The sequence below is a fragment of the Lucilia cuprina genome, chromosome 4 (assembly GCF_022045245.1).
Source record: "Lucilia cuprina isolate Lc7/37 chromosome 4, ASM2204524v1, whole genome shotgun sequence".
Taxonomy (NCBI): domain Eukaryota; kingdom Metazoa; phylum Arthropoda; class Insecta; order Diptera; family Calliphoridae; genus Lucilia; species Lucilia cuprina.
Genome location: NC_060952.1, coordinates 89,803,178 through 89,824,703, shown reverse-complemented (window position 1 = coordinate 89,824,703; position 21,526 = coordinate 89,803,178). Strand labels below are relative to the sequence as shown.

At 28.3% G+C, this 21,526-nt stretch overlaps 2 protein-coding genes across 2 annotated transcripts in view; one reads left to right on the top strand and one right to left on the bottom strand.

Annotated features, from left to right (window-relative positions):
• Window positions 1-514: 514 nt before the first annotated feature.
• The window catches only part of LOC111675492, a 25,400-nt gene continuing 4,388 nt past the window's right edge, over window positions 515-21,526 (top strand). The window contains exons 1-6 of the mRNA XM_023436262.2: window positions 515-874; window positions 7,820-8,172; window positions 8,246-8,942; window positions 10,309-10,476; window positions 11,035-11,188; window positions 11,781-11,901. Coding sequence (XP_023292030.2) covers window positions 760-874; window positions 7,820-8,172; window positions 8,246-8,942; window positions 10,309-10,476; window positions 11,035-11,188; window positions 11,781-11,901 — 1,608 coding nt within the window. The 5' untranslated portion in view covers window positions 515-759. The remainder of the gene's footprint in view (window positions 875-7,819; window positions 8,173-8,245; window positions 8,943-10,308; window positions 10,477-11,034; window positions 11,189-11,780; window positions 11,902-21,526) is intronic.
• On the bottom strand, window positions 15,549-19,458 carry LOC111675515. The gene is made up of 4 exons (XM_023436287.2): window positions 19,109-19,458; window positions 16,416-16,804; window positions 15,803-16,256; window positions 15,549-15,711 (listed from the first exon to the last, which is right to left on the bottom strand). Exons 1-4 carry the CDS (start codon window positions 19,221-19,223, stop codon window positions 15,557-15,559), a joined length of 1,113 nt encoding a protein of 370 aa, XP_023292055.1. The 5' UTR covers window positions 19,224-19,458; the 3' UTR covers window positions 15,549-15,556.

The following is a 21,526-nucleotide window of genomic DNA, read 5'->3' as shown; positions in this document are numbered from 1 at the left end:
TACACACACACCTGTACACTAAGAAATTAAAGAAAAACAAAAAAAAAAGAAAAAAAATTTTTCTAAAGAGAACAATGACATGACAAACACTATGACAAATAAGTAACAGTAGTAAAAAGCAATAGGCTGCTGGTCGTTCGTGAGGTTAGTTGTAAATGTACGCAAAGGAATAAATTAAAAAAAAGAAAAAAACAAATATATATTTTTATTATAATTGAGAGAAAAAAAAAAACAACAAAATTAATCATAAAAAAAGAAAGAAAAAATTGGATGATGAAGTGCTAAAAAAATTTCATTTAAGCGAAAATTACCAGTGATAAATATACAACTAAGAAAAAATTTCAAAAAAATAATATATATTATAAATACAAATTTTAATTCGACCTAATTTAATAAAAAGCTAAGAAAATTATTTTATTTAAAAGTAAACAAAATAAAACAAAATTTCCTAACAAAAAAGCAATATTTAACGATTTTTCTAAAAGAAAACACACAACAAATAAAGCAAAAAAAATCTTGTGTCAAAAAAAATATTTTATTAAATTAATAAAAAAATATATAACTACAAAAAACAACAAAAAAAACGTCCTATTTGTAGTGTTTGATTTTGGTTTTGTACGATTGTTATTGTTTATTTCTGTTATTGTTCTTCTTGTCATTGTTGTTGTTGCTGTTATTATTATTGTTGCCATATATAATTGTAGTAGTTGTAAATTAATAATACTAATAAAGTATTTGTTTGTGTATTTGTGTGCCTATATGCCCATTGAGTGCCTTATATCCTTTGATAACAATACTCAAGGTGTTTATTATGCTGGTCAAGAATTATCTGGCGTTGTTGATCTTACAGTCGATACAACAAAACGTATTAAAGGTAAGAAGGTATATGAAAAAAAAAATGTATAATAACAAATACAATGTAACAAGTAATCATAATATTATTTAAATAAATAAATAAAAAAAATTAATATCTTAATATACATAGTATTTTATTATTTAATAGATAATATGACTCAAATTGAGTTGCATTTTTGTGATAATGTTTTAGCAATTCTTGTTTTAAATATGATTAAATTTGTTGATATTGTAGACGTTGTTGTCTGTTGTCATGTACATTTGTTTGTATGTATGTACGTACATTAACATTTTATTTATAGTATGTATGTATATTTGTGAAAATTGTGTCATTATCGCAGACATTTATCTAATATCTCAATTCATGGGAAATTTTCTTTACATATGCAGATAGCATTACAATATAATCCAGCAAATTTTCAATTTAAAACCAAATGAGAATGTATTGTCGGTTATTTCCGACCATATGCTGATAACCTAAACATATTGGTCCTATTCTTTTAAGTATACCAATCGGCTCAGAATCGATTTCTGAATAGTTTTAGCTATATCTGTCTGTTTTTCTGTTCGTCTGTATGTATGTCTGTCTGTCTGTCTGTCTGTCTGTTTGCCTGCCTGCCTGCCTGCCTGTCTGTCTGTCTGTCTGTCTGTCTGTCTGTCTGTCAGTCAGTCTGTCTTTCTATCTGTCTGCCTATTTATCTGTTTGATTATTTGTCTGTTTGTCTACCTGTCTGTGTGTTCATGAAAACTTTGTGCACTCTCTACAGTTCGCTGTTGAAATCGGTCCATAAATTCGCCTAGCCCCCATACAACCGTACCCACCGAATAGGGTCTATGAGCTCAAAGTTAAGTTAAATATTCTATTATGTAAACAAAAGTGGGCAAAACTAAGTTTTATAGAACTTTAAAAGACACAACCGATTTTGGTAATGATCGGGCCCCAATGGACACTAGCCACCATACAAACTCCCTTTCATAAAATGTCATGAAGGTCATCACTCACTGATAAACACTAATAGCATTTTTAAATTCTACATATTTAACGTTGAAGCAGACGTAAAATCATCTACGAACATTTTTAAGGATAGGTCCATATATACCCCGACTCCCCTATGAGCATTCTTAAAGAAAATCTCTTTTTTCAACAATTAATAAAAAATTTCGGAATAAAGTTAAAAAATAAATTAAATTATTACTTTTTTTTAAATAATAAACATTTTTATCATACTGATTAGTGTAGGGTATCACGTGGCCTATGATAGACTATATATTCATACTTCTTAAAATTTTAATTATATTTCATAATATAGTATTTAATTAGTTTTTACATTGATTCCAAAATATTTTAACAATTTGTTGACAAAAAAGTGATTTTATTGAAGAGAGGATATATGGGACAAAAGGAAACATTTGCTATCCTTATACATTTTTATAGAGAGATTTATGCGACATGTAGTTTGATTACAAGGTTTACATGAACGGACGGACGGACATAGCTAATCAATTCAGAATACGATTATGAGCCGACTGGTATAATAGGGAAACTATTTTTGTGGGTTAAAAACATAAGCCCAAACTCCTTCACATAATTTCTGGCCAAAGGGTGAAACATCTTTAGATGGATTAAAATAATTTTCTGAAGATGACTATTGGTGTGCGGTCGTTAAATTAATACTTAGTAAAACATGTTTAAGCTTGAATCAACTGTTTGTGTGGATCAATTAAGACGAATAATCATGTGTAAAAATAGCTGTTGAATGATTTTATATTTAAAATTGTGTATTTTTCAAAACCAAAAAAAGAGATATTTATAATTTTAATTAAATTTGAATAAACTATTAAGAAACATAGTAGGGTGTAATTCAATCATTAAGCTTGTAGTATAGTATTTTATAAACTAAAAATTACTATGATAACAATATTATATTCTTGTGTCATCAAAAGCTACTCAGGGAATGTGTAACCTAATGGCACTTTATGTGCAGTTTTAATATGTTAAAGTGTTTGCATATTAATTAAATCATTTCAAAGTTGGAAGGGTAACATTCTAGTTAAGTACTTTGTAAAGATATTTACTCTTCAGTTCATTAGAATTAATAACACAATAAACTGAACGTAGAAAAAATAATGAAATCTATTATCCATACCTACACATCTATCAATAGAATAGAGTCCAGAATAATGTTATTCAAAAACATAATCCATCAATCATACAAGATTTTTCACAGTAATTTAAATTTTATGATTTATAAATATAAATTCATTGAAAAATTTTAAAAAATTTCATTTTTTAGATTTTTTTTAAATTTTCTAATCTATAGTCTAGTCTATAGCCTAGTCTATAGTCTAGTCTATAGTCTAGTCTATAGCCTAGTCTATAGTCTAGTCTATAGTCTAGTCTATAGTCTAGTCTATAGCCTAGTCTATAGTCTAGTCTATAGTCTAGTCTATAGTCTAGTCTATAGTCTAGTCTATAGTCTAGTCTATAGTCTAGTCTATAGTCTAGTCTATAGTCTAGTCTATAGTCTAGTCTAAATCTTGTCTAAGTCTTGTCTATAGTCTAGTCTATAGTCTAGTCTATAGCCTAGTCTATAGTCTAGTCTAAAGTCTAGTCTATAGTCTAGTCTAAGTCTTGTCTTAGTCTTGTCTAAGTCTTGTCTATAGTCTAGTCTATAGCCTAGTCTATAGTCTAGTCTATAGTCTAGTCTATAGTATATGGTCTAATCTATAGTCTAGTCTATAGTCTACTCTTTAGAAATTTATCGGGTAATTTAAGTTTTTACTTGGATACCGTCAAATACTGTACACTTTCATAATGATATATTTCATTAGGTATAACATAACATATACCCTTAATTCCACTTCAACAAGAGAGTAAGATTTTTACAACTGACAAAGTGTTCGACTATTGGATTTAAAATGTTTGTTTAATCAATAACATTTATGGAATTCATAAAACAACTGCTGTCAACGATATAATAATGTTTTAATGTTAATGAAATGTTTTAATAAATCTAAAGCACTTCATTAAAAAAAACTCATTTTAAATAGTTCTCATTTTTCAAATCTTATCTCTTGATCGATCTTAATTATTTTTAAAAATATTTCATACGCATTATGATTTGATTTATTTGCATTTGTCGTATGTTAATTGCTTTTTTGAAGGTTTACTAACATTACCAATGGTTATTTGTACGTCACATTCATTGAACCCAACAGTATTGTAAGGGAGTAAGTTCATGTATCAGTTTTCCCAGTAAATACTTGAAAATGGTTTGCATGTATTTGCATAACAACTTACTTTTAAATGGCTACTACTTTCCTTCTGCATTACTTTTAAGTTTTCATGTAATGACTTACATGCGAACAAAAAGTACAGGTTCATACTGTTACTCTAAAAATATTATCTAATGATACACTATTTTTATAGCCAAGCAAAGCCATTTCGGCTTTACTTGGCTCCATGTTGATCCCTTTGTAATAATACATGTAAAAAAAGAAAGAGAGAGATACAGAAAAGTGAAAAAAGAGACGTTGGTAAAGAGAAAGTGGGAACAGCAGTTAGATTTTAAGAAAGAGGGAAAACACCAGGCCAGTTGCCACTGATGAAACAGTGTGAATATTGGATTCACACCCATTTTCTCAGATTAATTAAATCCATGAGACGTTCTAATTGAATATTCGACAAATCAGACAGATCACCAAAGTATGTCGATCCAACTGTCCGAAGTCTAGCATCCGCCAGAGTAGGACACTCACATAGAAGCTGCGGTCTTTGCAGACCAAGAAGATATTTGGATCTGTGGTGGAATACCGCAAAACTTTTCCAGTCTCCTAAGCATGGTGCCAGCCAAGGAGTCAGCAATGCTACTTCCATGCGACATTCCGTGTCCCTTTACCCAAATTAGGGTGATGTTCGAATGTCTTGCCATCTCATTGACCGACGTCCGGCAGTCACGGACAAGTTTTAAAAGCAGCTTGACTAATGGTATAAGTTCTGATATCCTTACTAGATATTCGATAGTACCTTAGCCAATTTAACGCCCTCTTTAACATTTTGCTAAAAAAGATAAATAAGAAACTTTTTTAAAAAAAAAATATTGCTGCTTATGAAAGTTTTTCTTTTGAAAAAACTTTCCACAAAAAACTGCAAAAAAATTAGAATTCCAGAGAGAAACTGTCGCAAACAAAAAACTTTCTTCCTAGAAGTTTCTTTCCCTCAAGTGTATACTTTTTCAATGGAGAAACTTTCTCTTTATAAGACCATCCAAACTGCAGGACATTTTTACTTATAATGTTAATGTAACGTGTTATTGCAAATACTACTTATACAGTCAAAACATATGAGTATATGTTAACAATTATAACAACAACAGCATTTCCGTTTGCATGTAGTAATATTTCAACATACACTCTTATATTTGCATTTCCTGTTTTATTATTTTTGTTTGTTGCTGTCCCTGTTGTTGTTGTTATAATTATTGTTTTCTGTTGTTGTCATTTTAATACACATTATGAACATTTTATCTATGCGCTCTATATAATTATATCCTATTTTTAGTTTGAAAATTTTGTAAATAAACTTTTTGTTATTCATAGTAGTATGTGAGAGTGGTTTTTGGCATGCAGCCATTAACTGTGACCACAATACATGATATTTGTTAGTAAATAATTGTAAAAAATAATAGGTCTAGACAGATAATGAAAACACCCTAAGGAGGATGTTATACATATGTGTATAGAGACATATGTATGTACATATTTGTAATAAAACTTAGTAAATTTGAAATTTAATAAAAGAGTGAGAGAATGACAGAATTTTTATTGGTAAGCATTTTCAACTATTAGATCAAATGGTTTATAAATATATATATTTATAATCACATATTTAACTTAAATTAACAATCAAACTACAATTATAATTTGTAAAACTAAAAAAAGGATTTATATAACACAAGGATTCACTTAACTAACATCGAATTGTTCAAGGATTATGTGAATTTAAAACCGGCTGCCAAATTTAGTAAGGTCTGTTATTAGTCCTTTATGTAGGGCGCTTCACTCTTGCCAATAAACAACCTCTTTTGTTGGTTTTGTCAATACAACTGTTGTCGTTTATATTGTTGTTGCTGTTTTTGGTTCTAGGGATCCTTTGAGAATAAAAGCTTAAAATTATACTCGGTCGTGTAATGAAATTGCAGTGGAAAATTAATTACATTGTCAACATTAAATTGCAGTGGCGCCTAATTGCAGTTTATTTTATTTTGTTTAAAATTAGTTTTTATTATTTTTTTTTTTCATCGTTTTATTTATATGCAAAAGATGAAATTTGAGATATTAAGAGAGTAAGCTAATAAATGAATGAGATAAATATAAACAGATGTAGTAATAGGAGTGATGCCAGAATTTTGTTAGAAACTTACAAATGTAAACTTTTTATTAAAGAAATTTCAAAAATTTTTTGATTAGAAAGTAGCATTTTTAATTAAATAGGCATTTGTTAAGATGGGAAATGAAGTGGGTATATGCTCTTAATTTTTACAAGAGCATCAAAGTTCCCGATAAATTGTGTATGTTACATGCTTGGGGAGAAATTATTACATTTTTAATTACAATTACATTTGAAGTATGTAATTGTAATTGATAGCTTTATAAATAATAAGTAATTTTAATTGCAATTGAAGTTTTGCCAATTACAATAATTGTTTATATCCTACACCAATTGGTTTATTATATTGGGTTTGTGCTGATGTTTGTAAAGTTCAATAATATAAATACTAATTCGCTAAGAAAGTATACTAATCGGCTTAGAATCATTTTCTGATAGATTTTTTATATTTTAGATATGTCCGTCCGTCCATGTAAACCTTGTAATCAAACTACAGGACGCAATTTTGAAGATGACATTTGGTACATGGCCTTCTATTGTCCCAAGAACGAAGGCAATTTTTCTTTAAAAATGTTATCAAATAAGACACTATTTGTACAGAAAAATGCAGTTAAAGAAGATATGTTTTGTATACCCTATATCACTTTAGCCGGAAGGTATATTGGGTTTGTGCTGATGTTTGTAACGCACAATAATATTGGTCCTATACCCACCTTACAGTATACCAATCGGCTTAGAATTATTTCCGTCTGTCTGTCCATCCATCCATCCATCCGTCCGTCTGTATGTCTGTCTGTTTGTCTGTCTTTCTGTCCGTCAATGTAAAACTTGTAATAAACGAAATGTCGCAATTTTGAAGATAATTCAATGAAATTTGGAACATGATTTTCTATTATCCCAGGGACGAAGTCTTTTGAAAATGGTTAACATAGGTCTATTTTTTCACCTAGCCCCCATACAACTAAACCCCCGAATAGGGCTTGTAACTTTGTAATCAAACTACAGGTCGCAATTTTTGAGATAATTCATTAAAAATGGCACATCATGTTCTATGGTACCGCAGACGAAGCCTATTGGAAACGGTTAAAATCGGTCAATTATTTCACCTAGCCCCCATACAACTGAATTTAAATCAGATGTTATTGGTGGAGTTTTTTTTATGATCTGCCTCGCTCGACTATGATTTCTTAATTCTTGTAATTGGTAAACTTCAATTAAAAGTATTTTTTTAAATTACAATTATTGTTTAATTAAACATGATCATGTAATGAATTACTTTAAGTAATCATTACCCCCCATACTTGCTATGTATGCATTCCAATGTGTCCTGTAGTGTTGACATTTCTCCTGAATTGTTTTGTTACAAATTATATATAATGATTATATATTTAAAGAGTCTGGCAACTCTACATATACACATACATATGTATATAAAATCTTAAATTGTACAAACATATAGATAAAATACTTTGAAACGATTAACATTAAGATATCATAAATATTTAACATCATCTTTAAGTGCAATAAATAATTCTATTTTCTTTCTCTTTACTTGTATTGCACACACATACATAGCCATACACATTACCGTTAACGGTTATGCCAAGATACGCTGGATAAAAAAGGGCTATCCACGTGATAATGAACGTGCCATGTGTCGAGCCTATCGTTCGTATTTATCATCACGTTCATATGTTTTGGGCTCATGCGGTGCAACAACTTATATGGATTGGTTAGCTGGTGAATACTCATATACATTTCATGTTATACTGCCGGACAATTTGCCAACATCATTTGATGGGAAATTTGGTCAAATACATTATGAAATAATAACAACAATAGATAGACCAGGACGTTATCCTAAAGTTTTTAAATTGCCATTTACCGTAATACAGCCATTAGATTTAAATGCCGATGCCATTTATAGGGTAAGTTAAATTTAATAATTACTATTCGTAAAAAAATATATATCAAAAAAGTGTATCTTTTTTTCATTATTAGGTACCTTTAGATATTCTCGATCGCAAGCGATTTTGGAGTTTTTGCTGTCCAACCGGTCCATTAACCGTTAAATTTTCCACTCCCTATTGCGGCTATGCACCGGGTCAAAAAATCCATTTCGTTTTGTACATCAACAATGAATCCTCCATAGATATAACCGAATGTGATGTTAAATTAAAGCAAGAGGTCACCTATGAGACCCATGATCCCCAGCATGAATATCGTTATGATAAACATTTGATTGCTTGCAAACAATTTGGCAATGTTTTGCGCTGGAGTCGCAAAGTTTATCGAGGCTATTTAGAACTGCCATCTATACCGCCGACATCGGTGAAAACAACATGTCCTATAACCGTTAATTATGCCATTAAAATAATTATCAAACCAACAGAGTTTCATTGGAAAATGAAATTGAAAATACCGTTGACCATCGGTAGTATACCAATTATGGATAATGGTGGTGGTGGCAATGGTATTATTGGTGAAGGAGGTATTAGTGCCGTTGGTAGTGGTGGAAATGCTTTAGTTCAGTCTAACAACAATAGTATAATACGTGGTCCATTAGATGATGAATCGCCACCCATGACAACATTAGATGATGTTGGCATTTTGGCTGAAGAAGAAGATCCAAATCAAAATACACCCACTATAATGGTGACTGATACAACAGACAATCCTCCAGATTATATAGCTATGAGTGAGTTTGAAAAGAAAATTGTATTAAAAGTATAATGTTCTTAGAAAGATATTTCAAAAAGATATTTGTAGCAAAATGCTGTTTTGTTAAAAAAAAAACAGCTACCCAGTAAAAACTTCCTACTAGCTTGTACTTACATAACCACTTACTTGTCAATTACTGTCACTTATAGACTGCATAACTTTTAAGTACTTTTATTTACATTTAAACAAATAAGTATGTTTTTTATTTAAAGTTTTGCGTTTTATTCGCACACACACAGAAAGAAAAAAGCTTTTCTGTGTACACCATTACTGTACGCACAATAAAATAACTTCCGCGAACTAACGAACAATAAGTCCAGATTAAAATTTTCATAGAAAATGTGTTATTGAAGATTTTTTAACATTTTATTAAAAAAAAGTTTTATTGAACTATTATTCAAAAAAGTTTTTGTAAAGTTTTAAAAAAAAATTTATTCAATCGAAATTTTACTTTAAAAAACCTTTGTTCAATTAAACAAATTAAAAAGTTTTAATAGTGCTCTTAAGCTTTGTTAACAAAAGTTTTAATAGAAATTTTCTGTTGGTTTCTAAAACTTTGTGTTACCTATTTTCTTAGAAAATGTTTTATTGAAGTTTTTTTAGAAAAGCTTTTAAGCTTCAAAGTTATTTTGATTTTTTTCTTTATTTAAAGTTGTGACAAACTTAAGGCGATTTATAAGATTTGTTTAAAAAATTGTAGTGAACGTTTTCTTCAAAAGTTATCCAAAAAGTGTTATTGTACTTTTTGTCCAAAAAGTTTCTATTGAACTTTTTGTCCAAAAAGTTTTTATTGAACTTTTTGTTTAAAAAGTTTTTAGTGAATTTTTGTTTAAAAAGTTTTTAGTGAATTTCTCAAGACAAAAATCTATTCAAAGGTAATTTTACTTTTACAAATATTTGTTAAATTAAAGAAAAACTTTTTCTGAAAAATTATTTAAAATCTTTTTCAACGTTTTTACGAAAGGCTTTTTGAATTAAAAAAATTTTCTTTTAATTTTAGTTTATCACACTTTTATCTTAAATTAAATTTTGTTAAACATTTTTTTATTAAAAAGATGTTTACTGCATTTAACTGAAAAAGTTTTGTTACTTTTTTGAAGTTTAATTTAAAATAGTTTCAAGTATCTTATTGAAATGTAACGACGAGCTTTTGATGGAAACAAAAAGTTTCATGAAACTTTTTTGATTGAAGTAATCGTTAAATTGAACAATTTCAATTTAACAAAACTTGTTCTAATGAAAAAAAGAAGTTTTCTCTTAGAACTTTTTTAGTTGGCAGTTGTTTTTATCGTTTGTTCCTTTTATGATATTATCTTTGATACTTATTCTTATTTCTTCCACAGTGCCCCCCTCCTATGAGGATGCAATGGCTTTAAGTGAAAAATTCTACGATGACACCGAGTACATGGAAAACGTGAGCATGTCTAGCGTAGCAACCAATACTAAAACGGAAAATTTTAAACCACGCTATCCCGTCTACTATGATTACGAAACGCCTATAATACCACCCGGTAGTGATGATTCTAATGTTGAATCTGAATAATTAAAAACTAATTCCTAATAATTACATGTTTTTTTTACTAATATTAATTAAAATAACCAAAAAGAATTTTTTTGTTTATACGTTTGAGAAACAAGTAGTTAGTCCAAACATTAACCAAAAGAAAAAAAGAAATAATAACAATTTGAATATTTATTGATAATTTTTTTTATCTAAATTAAACATCTAAATTAAACTATTTGGTATGTTAAAATTTTTTAAAACAAAATTTTTTATATGAAATTTTTTATAACAATTGAAAACAAAAAACTAAAACTGCACGCCTCAAAAAGAATTAGCATTTTATCTAATAATAACAAAAAAAAAAAAACAAAACAAAATTGTATTTAAGAAAAACTATTTTTTTATGAACACATTTTTTTATAGAATATATTCTAAAACATTTTTCTAATTAAATGTTAAGTAAGACATATTTTTCTAATCGTAATTGTTGTAATATTAATGTTTAACTTTATTTGTTTTTTTTTCTTCTGTACCACCCCTGCTCGTTTACTTTCTTTTACCGCAGAGACCCTTTATGATGCCATACCAACACGTTACCATCAGCAACATCATCATCATTCTATGGTATTGCCAACGACGGATATGTCATCATCTTCGTTAGAATTACATCATGTTAAATCATATAAAAAATTTCAATTACTGCGTTACATAAAGAAATAGTTAAATGATTTTTTGTCCGACAAACAATTTTATGTTTTATTAAAATTCGTGTATTTTTATTTTCTTTTTCTAGTTAGCAAAAAAATTTATATTAAAAAAAAAATACCAGAAAGTTAAAGAAACGTAAAGATAAAAAATAATAATAAAATTATTGTATAATAAAAAGTGCCATTTAATACTTTCTTTGTCCCTTTATTAAAACGAGATATTAATATTAAAAAAATAAAAAAATAGATAATAAGAATTTAAAAAGAAATTAACATAATTAACGAAAACAAATAAAATTCGGCTCTGTCGAATTTTTAAACTTTACCAAGTTGAAGATTTGGACTTAAAAAAAGAAAGCAGAGCTACAAGGTTTACTCCTTATATCGATTCGAAAGAAAAAGCTTTCGAAACATAATTGACCAATTCTTAATCTATGTTGTATCGTCGTAGCGTTGTATGTTATAAAATTTTTTGAAACAAAAACAAATCAATTTTAAAAAATACGACATACTACGATACAACCGTACAACACCGATTGTGAATTGGACAAATATATTTAATATACAAATTCGAACATTTTTTCTTTCAAATCGAATTACACAGTAACTTCTCTGTTATACAAGATTTTCGTAAGAACTGGAATCAATTGTGGTCTACAGCCATTTCATCCTACAAAATCGAACAACTTCAAATGAACTCAGAATCATCTTTACCCGACAATTTTGTTTACAACTACTTTAATATTTCACGATAAATATACCAAATTATTTCAACAATAAATTAATTCCGATTCCACCTATAAAGCCCAATAACTTTAGATGAAATCAGAAAAACATAATAAATTGTTCACACTGGCGTCAATGTTTGCAGATGATTCTGCTGGCCCATGTACAAGCTTTGCTGTCCCGTTGTTTAACTTTTAATAACAACCATGCAGGTGGGATGGCCTCTGAACACAGTTTTTCCTGAACACACTTGGACAAGGCAGAAAAATTCAATTCATTCACTAATATAAAAACCTTTCATCCATTACCATTTAACCCTTTCATTAATTCCTTACACTCATTGAGAGCAGCATCCGACTCACTCATATTATGTATACGGACGGTTGAGATCCGTATACCCCTACATTCATCCTGCATCACATACACTAAACAGCAACACATTTCTATCGCTTAGAGCCACAGTCTTTCCTCGGTGGGGTATCTGCTGTCTATTGGCAACATCCTCCTTACCCCGGGATTGCAATACACCAAGATGAGGGTCATTCATTAAGGAAACATACCTCGGAAAGGAATCTTCTGTGGGGTATCTGTTGTCTCGGAAACAGCACCAAACTTATGCCGAATAATAGATTTCATCATACATCAGTCATTAAAACGATAATCTCTTCCTGAGAATTTGGGTTAAAAGCAAATGTACAACGTGCTGGCACTAGCTGGCAACAGGTCACCCGTAGTACTTTAGTAAGAGGTTCTCTGATTCGACCCATTGTCAAATCATACCAGGGAAGTTCCGAGGAGTAAAATGACATCTTCAGTTTATGGTCCCGGCAGATTATATGTACTAGTAGCTTTCATTCATTCATTAAGGAAACATACCTCGGGAAGGACTGGGCAACAGCACGATACTTATCCCAAATAATAGATTTAAACATACATCAGTCCGCAAAACATTATTCTCTTATTGCGAATTTGGGTTTAATGCAAATGTACCACGTGCACTCCGAAGGAACCTCTCCAATAACCGGTACAACATAAAGTCCGAAACTAAGTCATGCACACAGAAATCAAAGAGGTCATTTACTAGTTTACAATCTAGACAGAGGTACTGTTAGCAGCTATTTTCCGCGGGATTGCAATCACCCTGGGGAACCTCTGTTCCGTTAATATAAATTCTAATATTTCACTATAAACATAAAATAATATTAAAAAAAAAAACTTTTCAAAAGCACTGTACAAATTTGACGAAACAAATTTTCTGCAATTAAAAAAACAAATTGGTAAAGTTTATAAAAAAAAATTTAAAAACTATAACAAATTATAATCGTAATAAAAACATAACAAAATTTACTCTTAAGATTTTTACCTTTAATAAAAAATTCTTCCCTTTTTAAATGTTAACAATTGCACAATTTATATACAAAACAAAAACTATATTTGTCATTTAAAATTATAAAAACAAATTTTAATTATAGTTATATTAAAACTTCTTTAAACAAAATTACAAGTCTTCTATAATTTTTTGTTACATGTCGTAATTTTTCTTTTTAAATTTAATTTACTTTTTTTCTAGCCTTTAGCCAATAAGCATATTTGCACAATTTTTACTAATTAGCTAAGCGTAAAAACTTTTTCCATTATTAAAACATTAAATAGACGTTTTCGATATGAAGAAATTATAAATATTTTTACTATTAATTTTTATTTATAAAATGTTAAATGTATATTTTTTTAGCTTGTAAGTTAAATAAAAAAAAAACGAAATAATAAATTATTTAACAAATGTAAACAACATAAAAAAAATTAAAAAACTATTTTTAAATAATACTCCCACTAATAATGATTTACGTAATGCTTCACGTTTTAAATACAAATATTTACCAAGTTTGCTTCCAAGTAAGTAGGTAGATAAGTACAATAGCTTGCAAACAAGGAGTTAAGTAAGCAGTCTTATTTTTGAGTCTTATCAATTTTAATTTGAATCTTATCAGTCTTTCAGTCTTATTTTTGACCAAAGACATTTTTCTTAAGAATTGGCACCTAATTATGTAAATTGTTTTGTGTAAGCCATTACCGACTTCGTACATGTAATGTGTGAGATATGTAGTTGTTATTTAAGAAAGGAAGTACTGAATAAAAGGTTTTGAAAAAACGCACAAACAAACTAACTAACTAACTAAACTAACTAAATAACTTACTAACTAACTAATTTTCACAGAATTTTCTTTTAATAGAAAATTTGCACAAAATGTTCTTCTTATATAAAAAAAATTCCACAAAATTATCTTTTTTATAGAAAATTTTCACAAAATTTTCTTTTTATAGAAAATTTTCTTTTTGTAGAAAATTTTCACAAAATTTTCTTTTTATTTTTCTTTATAGAAAATTTTCACAAAATTTTCTTTTTATAGAAAATTTTCACAAAATTTTCTTTTTTGTAGAAAATTATTACAAAATTTTCTTTTTGTCGAAAATTTTCACAAAATTTTCTTTTTGTAGAAAATTTTCACAAAATTTTCTTTTTGTAGAAAATTTTCACAAAATTTTCTTTTTGTAGAAAATTTTCACAAAATTTTCTTTTTGTAGAAAATTTTCACAAAATTTTCTTTTTCTAGAAAATTTTCACAAAATTTTCTTTTTGTAGAAAATTTTCACAAAATTTTCTTTTTATAGAAAATTTTCTTTTCATTGAAATTTTCACTTTATAGAAAATTTTCTTTTCATAAAAATTTTCTTTTTATAGAAAATATTTACACAATTTTCTTTTTACAGAAAATTATCACAAAATTTTCTTTTTATAGAAAATTTTCACAAAATTTTCTTTTTATAGAAAATTTTCACAAAATTTTCTTTTTATAGAAAATTTTCACAAAATTTTCTTTTTATAGAAAATTTTCACAAAATTTTCTTTTTATAGAAAATTTTCACAAAATTTTCTTTTTATAGAAAATTTTCACAAAATTTTCTTTTTATAGAAAATTTTCACAAAATTTTCTTTTTATAGAAAATTTTCACAAAATTTTCTTTTTATAGAAAATTTTCACAAAAGCTTCTTTTTATATAGAAAATTTTCACAAAATTTTCTTTTTATAGAAAATTTTCACAAAAGCTTCTTTTTATATAGAAAATTTTCACAAAAGCTTCTTTTTATATAGAAAATTTTCACAAAATTTTCTTTTAATATAAAATTTTCTATGTATAGAAAATTTTCTTTTCATAGAAATTTTCATTTTATAGAAAATATTAACACAATTTTCTTTTTATAGAAAATTATCAAAAAATTTTCTTTTAATAGAAAATTTGCACAAAATGTTCTTTTTATATAAAAAATTTACATTGATGATCATTTAACAGAAAGTTTTCACAAAATTATCTTTTAACAGAGAATTTTCGCAAAATTATCTCTTACTAGAAAATTTTCATAAAATCTTCTTTTTATAGAAAATTTTTTACAAAATTTTCGTTTTATAGAAAATAAAAAAAATGCTTATGGATTTTTTTATAATTTCTTATAGAAAAATTTCTTATGATTTTTTTTTTTTATAGAAAAGTTTTTTATTATTTTATTTTTATAGTAATTTTCCTTAAGATTTTTTTTATCAATTAGAAAATTTTCTCGAAACTTTCGTTTTAAAAAATTTACACAAAATTTTCTTTTTAAATAAGTTTTATTAATTTTTGATAACAATTTCTTAAAGACTTCCTCAAATGAGTTTTACGTTTTATGGGTAAAATTCCTAATGAATCAAATAATTCATCGGCAGCTGAATAAGAATGATCTGACGGGGTAAACAGCTTAGCAGAGGAGGAACCTGTAACAAATTTAAAAGTAAACAATAATTAATTGATTAATTTAAATTAAAAAAGAAATTTGCATAAAAATGTGTACGATATTAAACTTACCAAAATTATCAAAACACATGTAGCTCTTTAAACCCCCTTCAGATCTATAGCAGGGTATTGTACCTATAGTCAGCGGTATTGATACACTAATCAAAGCTTTCTTATAGCTATTAATTAAAATCGCTTCCAATGTATATTCTATACTGAACACTAATTCAGGGTCATTTTTGGTACTGGATATCTGACTGTGAAGGGGTATATTGACATGTGATGTGCATTCACATGACAGATGTTTTTCATAATTAATAATTTGTTTAATTTGTTTAAATTTATGACTCGGACTTTGTGGTGTGTGACATGTGGTAAAACAATTTAATTGAATTAATAATTTACAATCAGCTTGTGTTGTTCGATACTTAATGTGATAGGGAACTTTTTGGCCTGGAGTAAAACCACTGCAGGGTATTTGTAAGTTAATTTGGCCAAATTCATTGTGACAATAAGCCACACAAGGCTGAAAGAAAGGCAAGAGGACGTTTAAAAATAAAGGTGAAGGAACAGATTTTTGTTAGTATTTATAAAACAAAACGAAAACAGGTAATGTTGTGTTTTACAAAAATTTACTTGTTTTATGTAAAAAGAAATATGTAATAAAAGTCATTACCCCACTTACCTCTTGGTACTTAATTTCTTTTGTTAAATCCAGTTTATTTTTAACAACAATTTTTTGGTTAAATAATTTAGTAACTTTCTTTACATGTTGCATATGCAATCTCAAACCGTATTCAGTTTTTCCATACCGACAGCGATATGTTGCTGGCGCTTTTTGGGGTATTGTGAAACAAAATCTATATGTATATTCAACATGTGGCTGTAGTTGTTTACAGTTCAATGAATCCAGTTTAAGTTGTTCGCAAACATGTTTTTGCTGTTGGTTGTAAAGTGTTTTGTCTGATGCTACTATCTCTTGGGTACTGAAGTCATTGTGCATTATATTTTCCTTAGTTTTATCAAATTCCCACCATTCTATCGTAGTTTGACCATAAAATTCGAGTATAATTGCTGCAAATAAATCAATGATTATTATACAAATATAATATAATGTGAAGACAATAAAGAGACAAGAAGGCAAAGAAAATATACATATAGACAGACATGCATATGTATATTTAGATATGGAGTAATAAACATAAACAATATTTTATCTAATCTAATATTGTGTTCACACTTTTGGCTAACATCACAATTAACTATATTAAAATCAAATTTAATGAAAATGTTTATGAAGATTGAATACGAATTTGATTTAACCTATTTTGTTGCTGCTACACATGGACTTACGAGTCTTGCTTTCATCATGGACCTGGTTCAATAGAATTTATAATAGTGAATTGTTAATATGTTCCTAATTCGAATAATCACATCTGATACACCTCTATTGATAATCATCATTTCACGTGAAATATGTTCCCTTTTCACTTTTTTGTCGCGAAAAATATTCCTCTGTTGTGAAATTTGTTGATGGAATTTTGTAAACATTGAACAGCTGTTCCATACATAATCAACTATTGTGAATGAATTGTTCACGGCAAGTTCACAATAGCAATTTTCCCTTCGAGGGAAATGAAAATTTCAAGGGAACAAAATTTTCACTTATATTGGCAATAGGGGTGATTTTCTTTGATGAGTCACAAGTTATTTTCTTACCGGGGCCTTATATGAGTGGTCGGGTCAATTACGGTGCGATGTCTGTCACATTTTGCATTACAATTTCTGAATTTAAAAATTTTTTACGGATTGCAGTTTTTATGTCTCTTTAAGCCGTATTCTGTGAGTCCACCATTATGGAATCCAATGTTGCTCATTATCAATGCCTATCATGATCATATAGATAGACGGATATGTGCAGATAAGTTTAGAACATATGGATTTATTTAAAGTTATCGTGGAACTAACATGGATACTAAGATTAAATAGGCAATTGTATTGATCATAAACGCAGAGAAAAAACATGGTTCGACATAGTTACTATAACTAAACTATGTTCACTGTAACAATATATTGTTATCAAAAACATGTAATTGTTATTTAAATTCTATATTAACAATATTGTTGTTACTGTAATCATTTTTATGTTCATGTCAATTACAAATTTGAAAATGATTGACTGAAAAATAATTATATTTTCAATAACTAAATAATGTTAACAATAAAAACATATTATGTTACTATGTTATGTTGCTATATGTTATAAAAACATTGTATGTTATGTTGTTATAAATAACCATTATATGTTATGTTGTTCTATGTCTGTTGGTACAACAACTAAACATCTTTAGCCACACGACTCTCACATATTATGTTTTTGTGTGTGTTGTTTTACGAGATAATAAAATGAGTTGAAATAATTCTCATTTGGTTTATAACATTATATGTGTTTAGTTTTTCACTTTCTATAAAAAAAAATGTAGTTATGTTTTTGTAAATCAAATTGAAATTTGCGAATCGTGTCATGTAATGTAAGTTTTTACATTTTGCTTTTTTTTTGGAAACTGTAATTTTACTGATTCAGTAAACAAAATAAATTTGATTTCGATACATATTTCTTAAGGAAATTTTGATCACATTGGATCATAATGTAGTCATGAATAGCAAACGATATTATAGTAAATAAAAAATATTATGATAAAAAATTTCAACTGAATTTAATCATAATATGATATTTTAAAATTGTTAGAATAACCATAATATATTATGGTTATCACAACCATGTTTTTTCTCTGCGTGTAGGCAGGCAAGAACTTGTACCTCAAAGACAGAGAAATAGGTTATCAATATCAATACAGATATAGTTGATATTGCATAAAGAAAATAATGGAAAACCTTGTCATGAAGTGGATAAATAAGAATCAATTAATCGCTTCCTATCTAGCATTAGCATTGGGCCACGTTAACTTCTGACTCAGGATCCTTCATTGGATAGAAAAAAGTTAACGCTGATTAAACAGAAAAAGTGTATGTATGAGTCTTTAGCTCCCTAATCTCTCACTCTCTCTCTTTTTCTAATAACATTTATTATCTACACTTACTTCATTCTTTAACTCCATAATATATTAAAATTTACTTATATATTTTTCTTTACAGTTTCATATCACTAAATTAAAAAAATTTACAAAATATGCATCTGTATATCATCTCAAAACCATAGTTGACTTTCGTATGAAGAAATCAGTAATAATCCCCCTTAAATTTGTAGCTCATCTCGTTTACACAATTTTGTTTACAATTTTGTTTACTTAAACTTGATATTTGACAGAACGCCCATCGTCCCAACACCCACCAACATATACTCAAATTCTAACTCACCTTCTATCTGACGCTGTTTTACACTACATATTGTTAATGAACCCGTCACTTCTTCACCACTGTAATAGATATTGGCAATGCGTGACAACTGAAATTTACATGTAATTGACGACATTTTATGCCCACAATAATAATAATAATTTAATTTTCCACTTAAAACCAATAATACATTCACATAACTTTGCTAAATTGTACGTAGATTATTGTGTTTGTAATTGATAATATTACAAAATTTCCGAAAGTTTTCCATACAAGGAAGAGGCGTCTGTCTATTGATATGATACAACCGAAATCTGTGTTGATGGTTGAACGCTTGAAATGAAACTGTTGCAAATCAAGCAGAAAACCCATCCACTTGACTTTCTTTGGCAGGTTGCTGTTTTTCAGATGTTTTTTTGTGTTTTGCGTCGACTGACTTGTAAGTAAAATCGCAGTTGTGTTTTTGTTTAGTTTGTTGCCGTTTGATGTTTTATTTTTAAGAGGACTGTATAATTTTTATAAACAGATTTTTTTTCGTTTTATTCTCATACAATCAGATTTTTATAATATGTTGAACAAAAAGGAAAAAAAAACGTTTATAATGTTTTTGTTTTGTTTATAATGATAAAGCTGTGAAAATAAATACTACCGAGTTTTGTTTGTAAACAAAAATAAATATTTGTAAAAGATAATAACTAAGTTTTATTTCTCGTATATAATTTATAAAGCTTTATAATGTATAATAAGTGAACATCTTAGGACCTGTTATGCACATAAAGAAAGTAGATTTGTTATCTTTTTTGGATACTCGTTAAACGATTTCTTAAATTGCATTTTATTATACCCTATTGTAAATGTACACATAATTCGGCTACGCCCGATTCTACTCTTTTTTACTTACTTACTCGTTAAATCATTGAAATAAATTAAAAAATTTTTTTAAGAAACCAAATTTATCGAAATAATTTTGTTACATATTTGGAACTATTGACACATACCTACCAATTATACCAGTTTAGAAAAACCAGCAATGTTGTTGCTTGACTTATTTGTATGTCTTTAAGGTTTAATTACATCTGAAAAAATGCAAAAACTTTAGTTTCTGGTCTGACATTCTTCATTAAACCATACACCATTAAAGTAAGGAGGACATTATATGTTTGTGCTGATATTTAATTACACACAAAACAAGTAAGAAGTTATAGTCGGGCGAGGCCGACCATATAATACCCTACACCATAAAATACCCTACACCTGTTACTGTTTAATAAAACTGTGGCTTTTTAAGTAAAATTTTGATGGGGGCTTTTTAAAGGGGCTAGGGTCAAATGAGGCCCTATAATCATAAAGTTCATCATGGTCATCAAGACTAGTATAGAACTTGCTTTTGCAGTTTTTTTGTCGAGATACGGGTATATTAAACATAATTATGAACTTAAAAACCCTATTTGGCGGGTTCAGTTCTATGGGGCCTAGGTGAAATAATGGACCGATGTTAACTTTTTTCAATAGGCTTCGTCTACGGTATAATAGAAGATCATGTGACAAATTTCATTGAATTACCTCCAAAGTTGCGACCTGTAGTTTGATTACAATTTTTACAAGCCCTATTCGGAGGTACAGTTGTATGGGGGCTATGTGAAATAATGGACTGATCTTAACCATTTTCAATAGGGTTCGTCCCTGGGACAATAGAAGATTATGTACCAAATTTCATTGAATTTTCTTTAAAATTGTGGCCTGTAGTTTGTTAAAAGATTTACATGGACGGACAGACGGACGGCTATAGCTAGCCGATTGGTATACTTTAAGATGCGTTACAAACATCAGCACAAACCTAATATACCCTCCCCACTAAAGTGGTGTAGGGTATAAAAATATTGATTAAGCACAATGACGATGCCTGGTAGGTCCTTATTAGACCAAAGCAACTTTATAAAAAAACTTAATTGAAAAAGTGACGTTCAACCATAAGCATTGCGATAATATGCGTACTGAATACTGCAGCAAATTCAGTAAACATATCTTAACACAAATGTTTGAGAATGGGCCAATGGGGCCTAACTCTCATTTAAACATCCCAGTAACACCTTTCAATACCGTGATAGGAATAAAAGTACTTACCTCAATGGCGTACAAGTAATTAGACGTTCCCACAGCAATTGGATCTCCGCTCCGGAACGATCCGATTCTCAAAGATTGTCAACAGCTAAATCATTCAGAAGTTTCTTTTCAGTAAAGAACAGCCAGACACAACCAATCTGTAACAGCAACTACACGTAATAAAAAAATTAGTCAGTATCTAACTAACTAACTAACTAAATAAATAAATAAATAACTAACTAACTAACTAACTAACTAACTAACTAAATAACTAAATAACTAAATAACTAAATAACTAAATAACTAAATAACTAAATAACTAAATAACTAAATAAC

Bases quoted from the DNA above. Each gene is read 5' to 3' on its own strand.
- LOC111675515 (XM_023436287.2), bottom strand. From the start codon at position 19,223: ATGTCGTCAATTACATGTAAATTTCAGTTGTCACGCATTGCCAATATC. The intron at 16,805-19,108 runs GTGAGTTAGAAT...ATTTATTTGCAG, and splicing joins AAAACAGCGTCAGATAGAAG to CAATTATACTCGAATTTTAT. The intron at 15,712-15,802 runs GTAAGTTTAATA...AATTTGTTACAG, and splicing joins CATGTGTTTTGATAATTTTG to GTTCCTCCTCTGCTAAGCTG.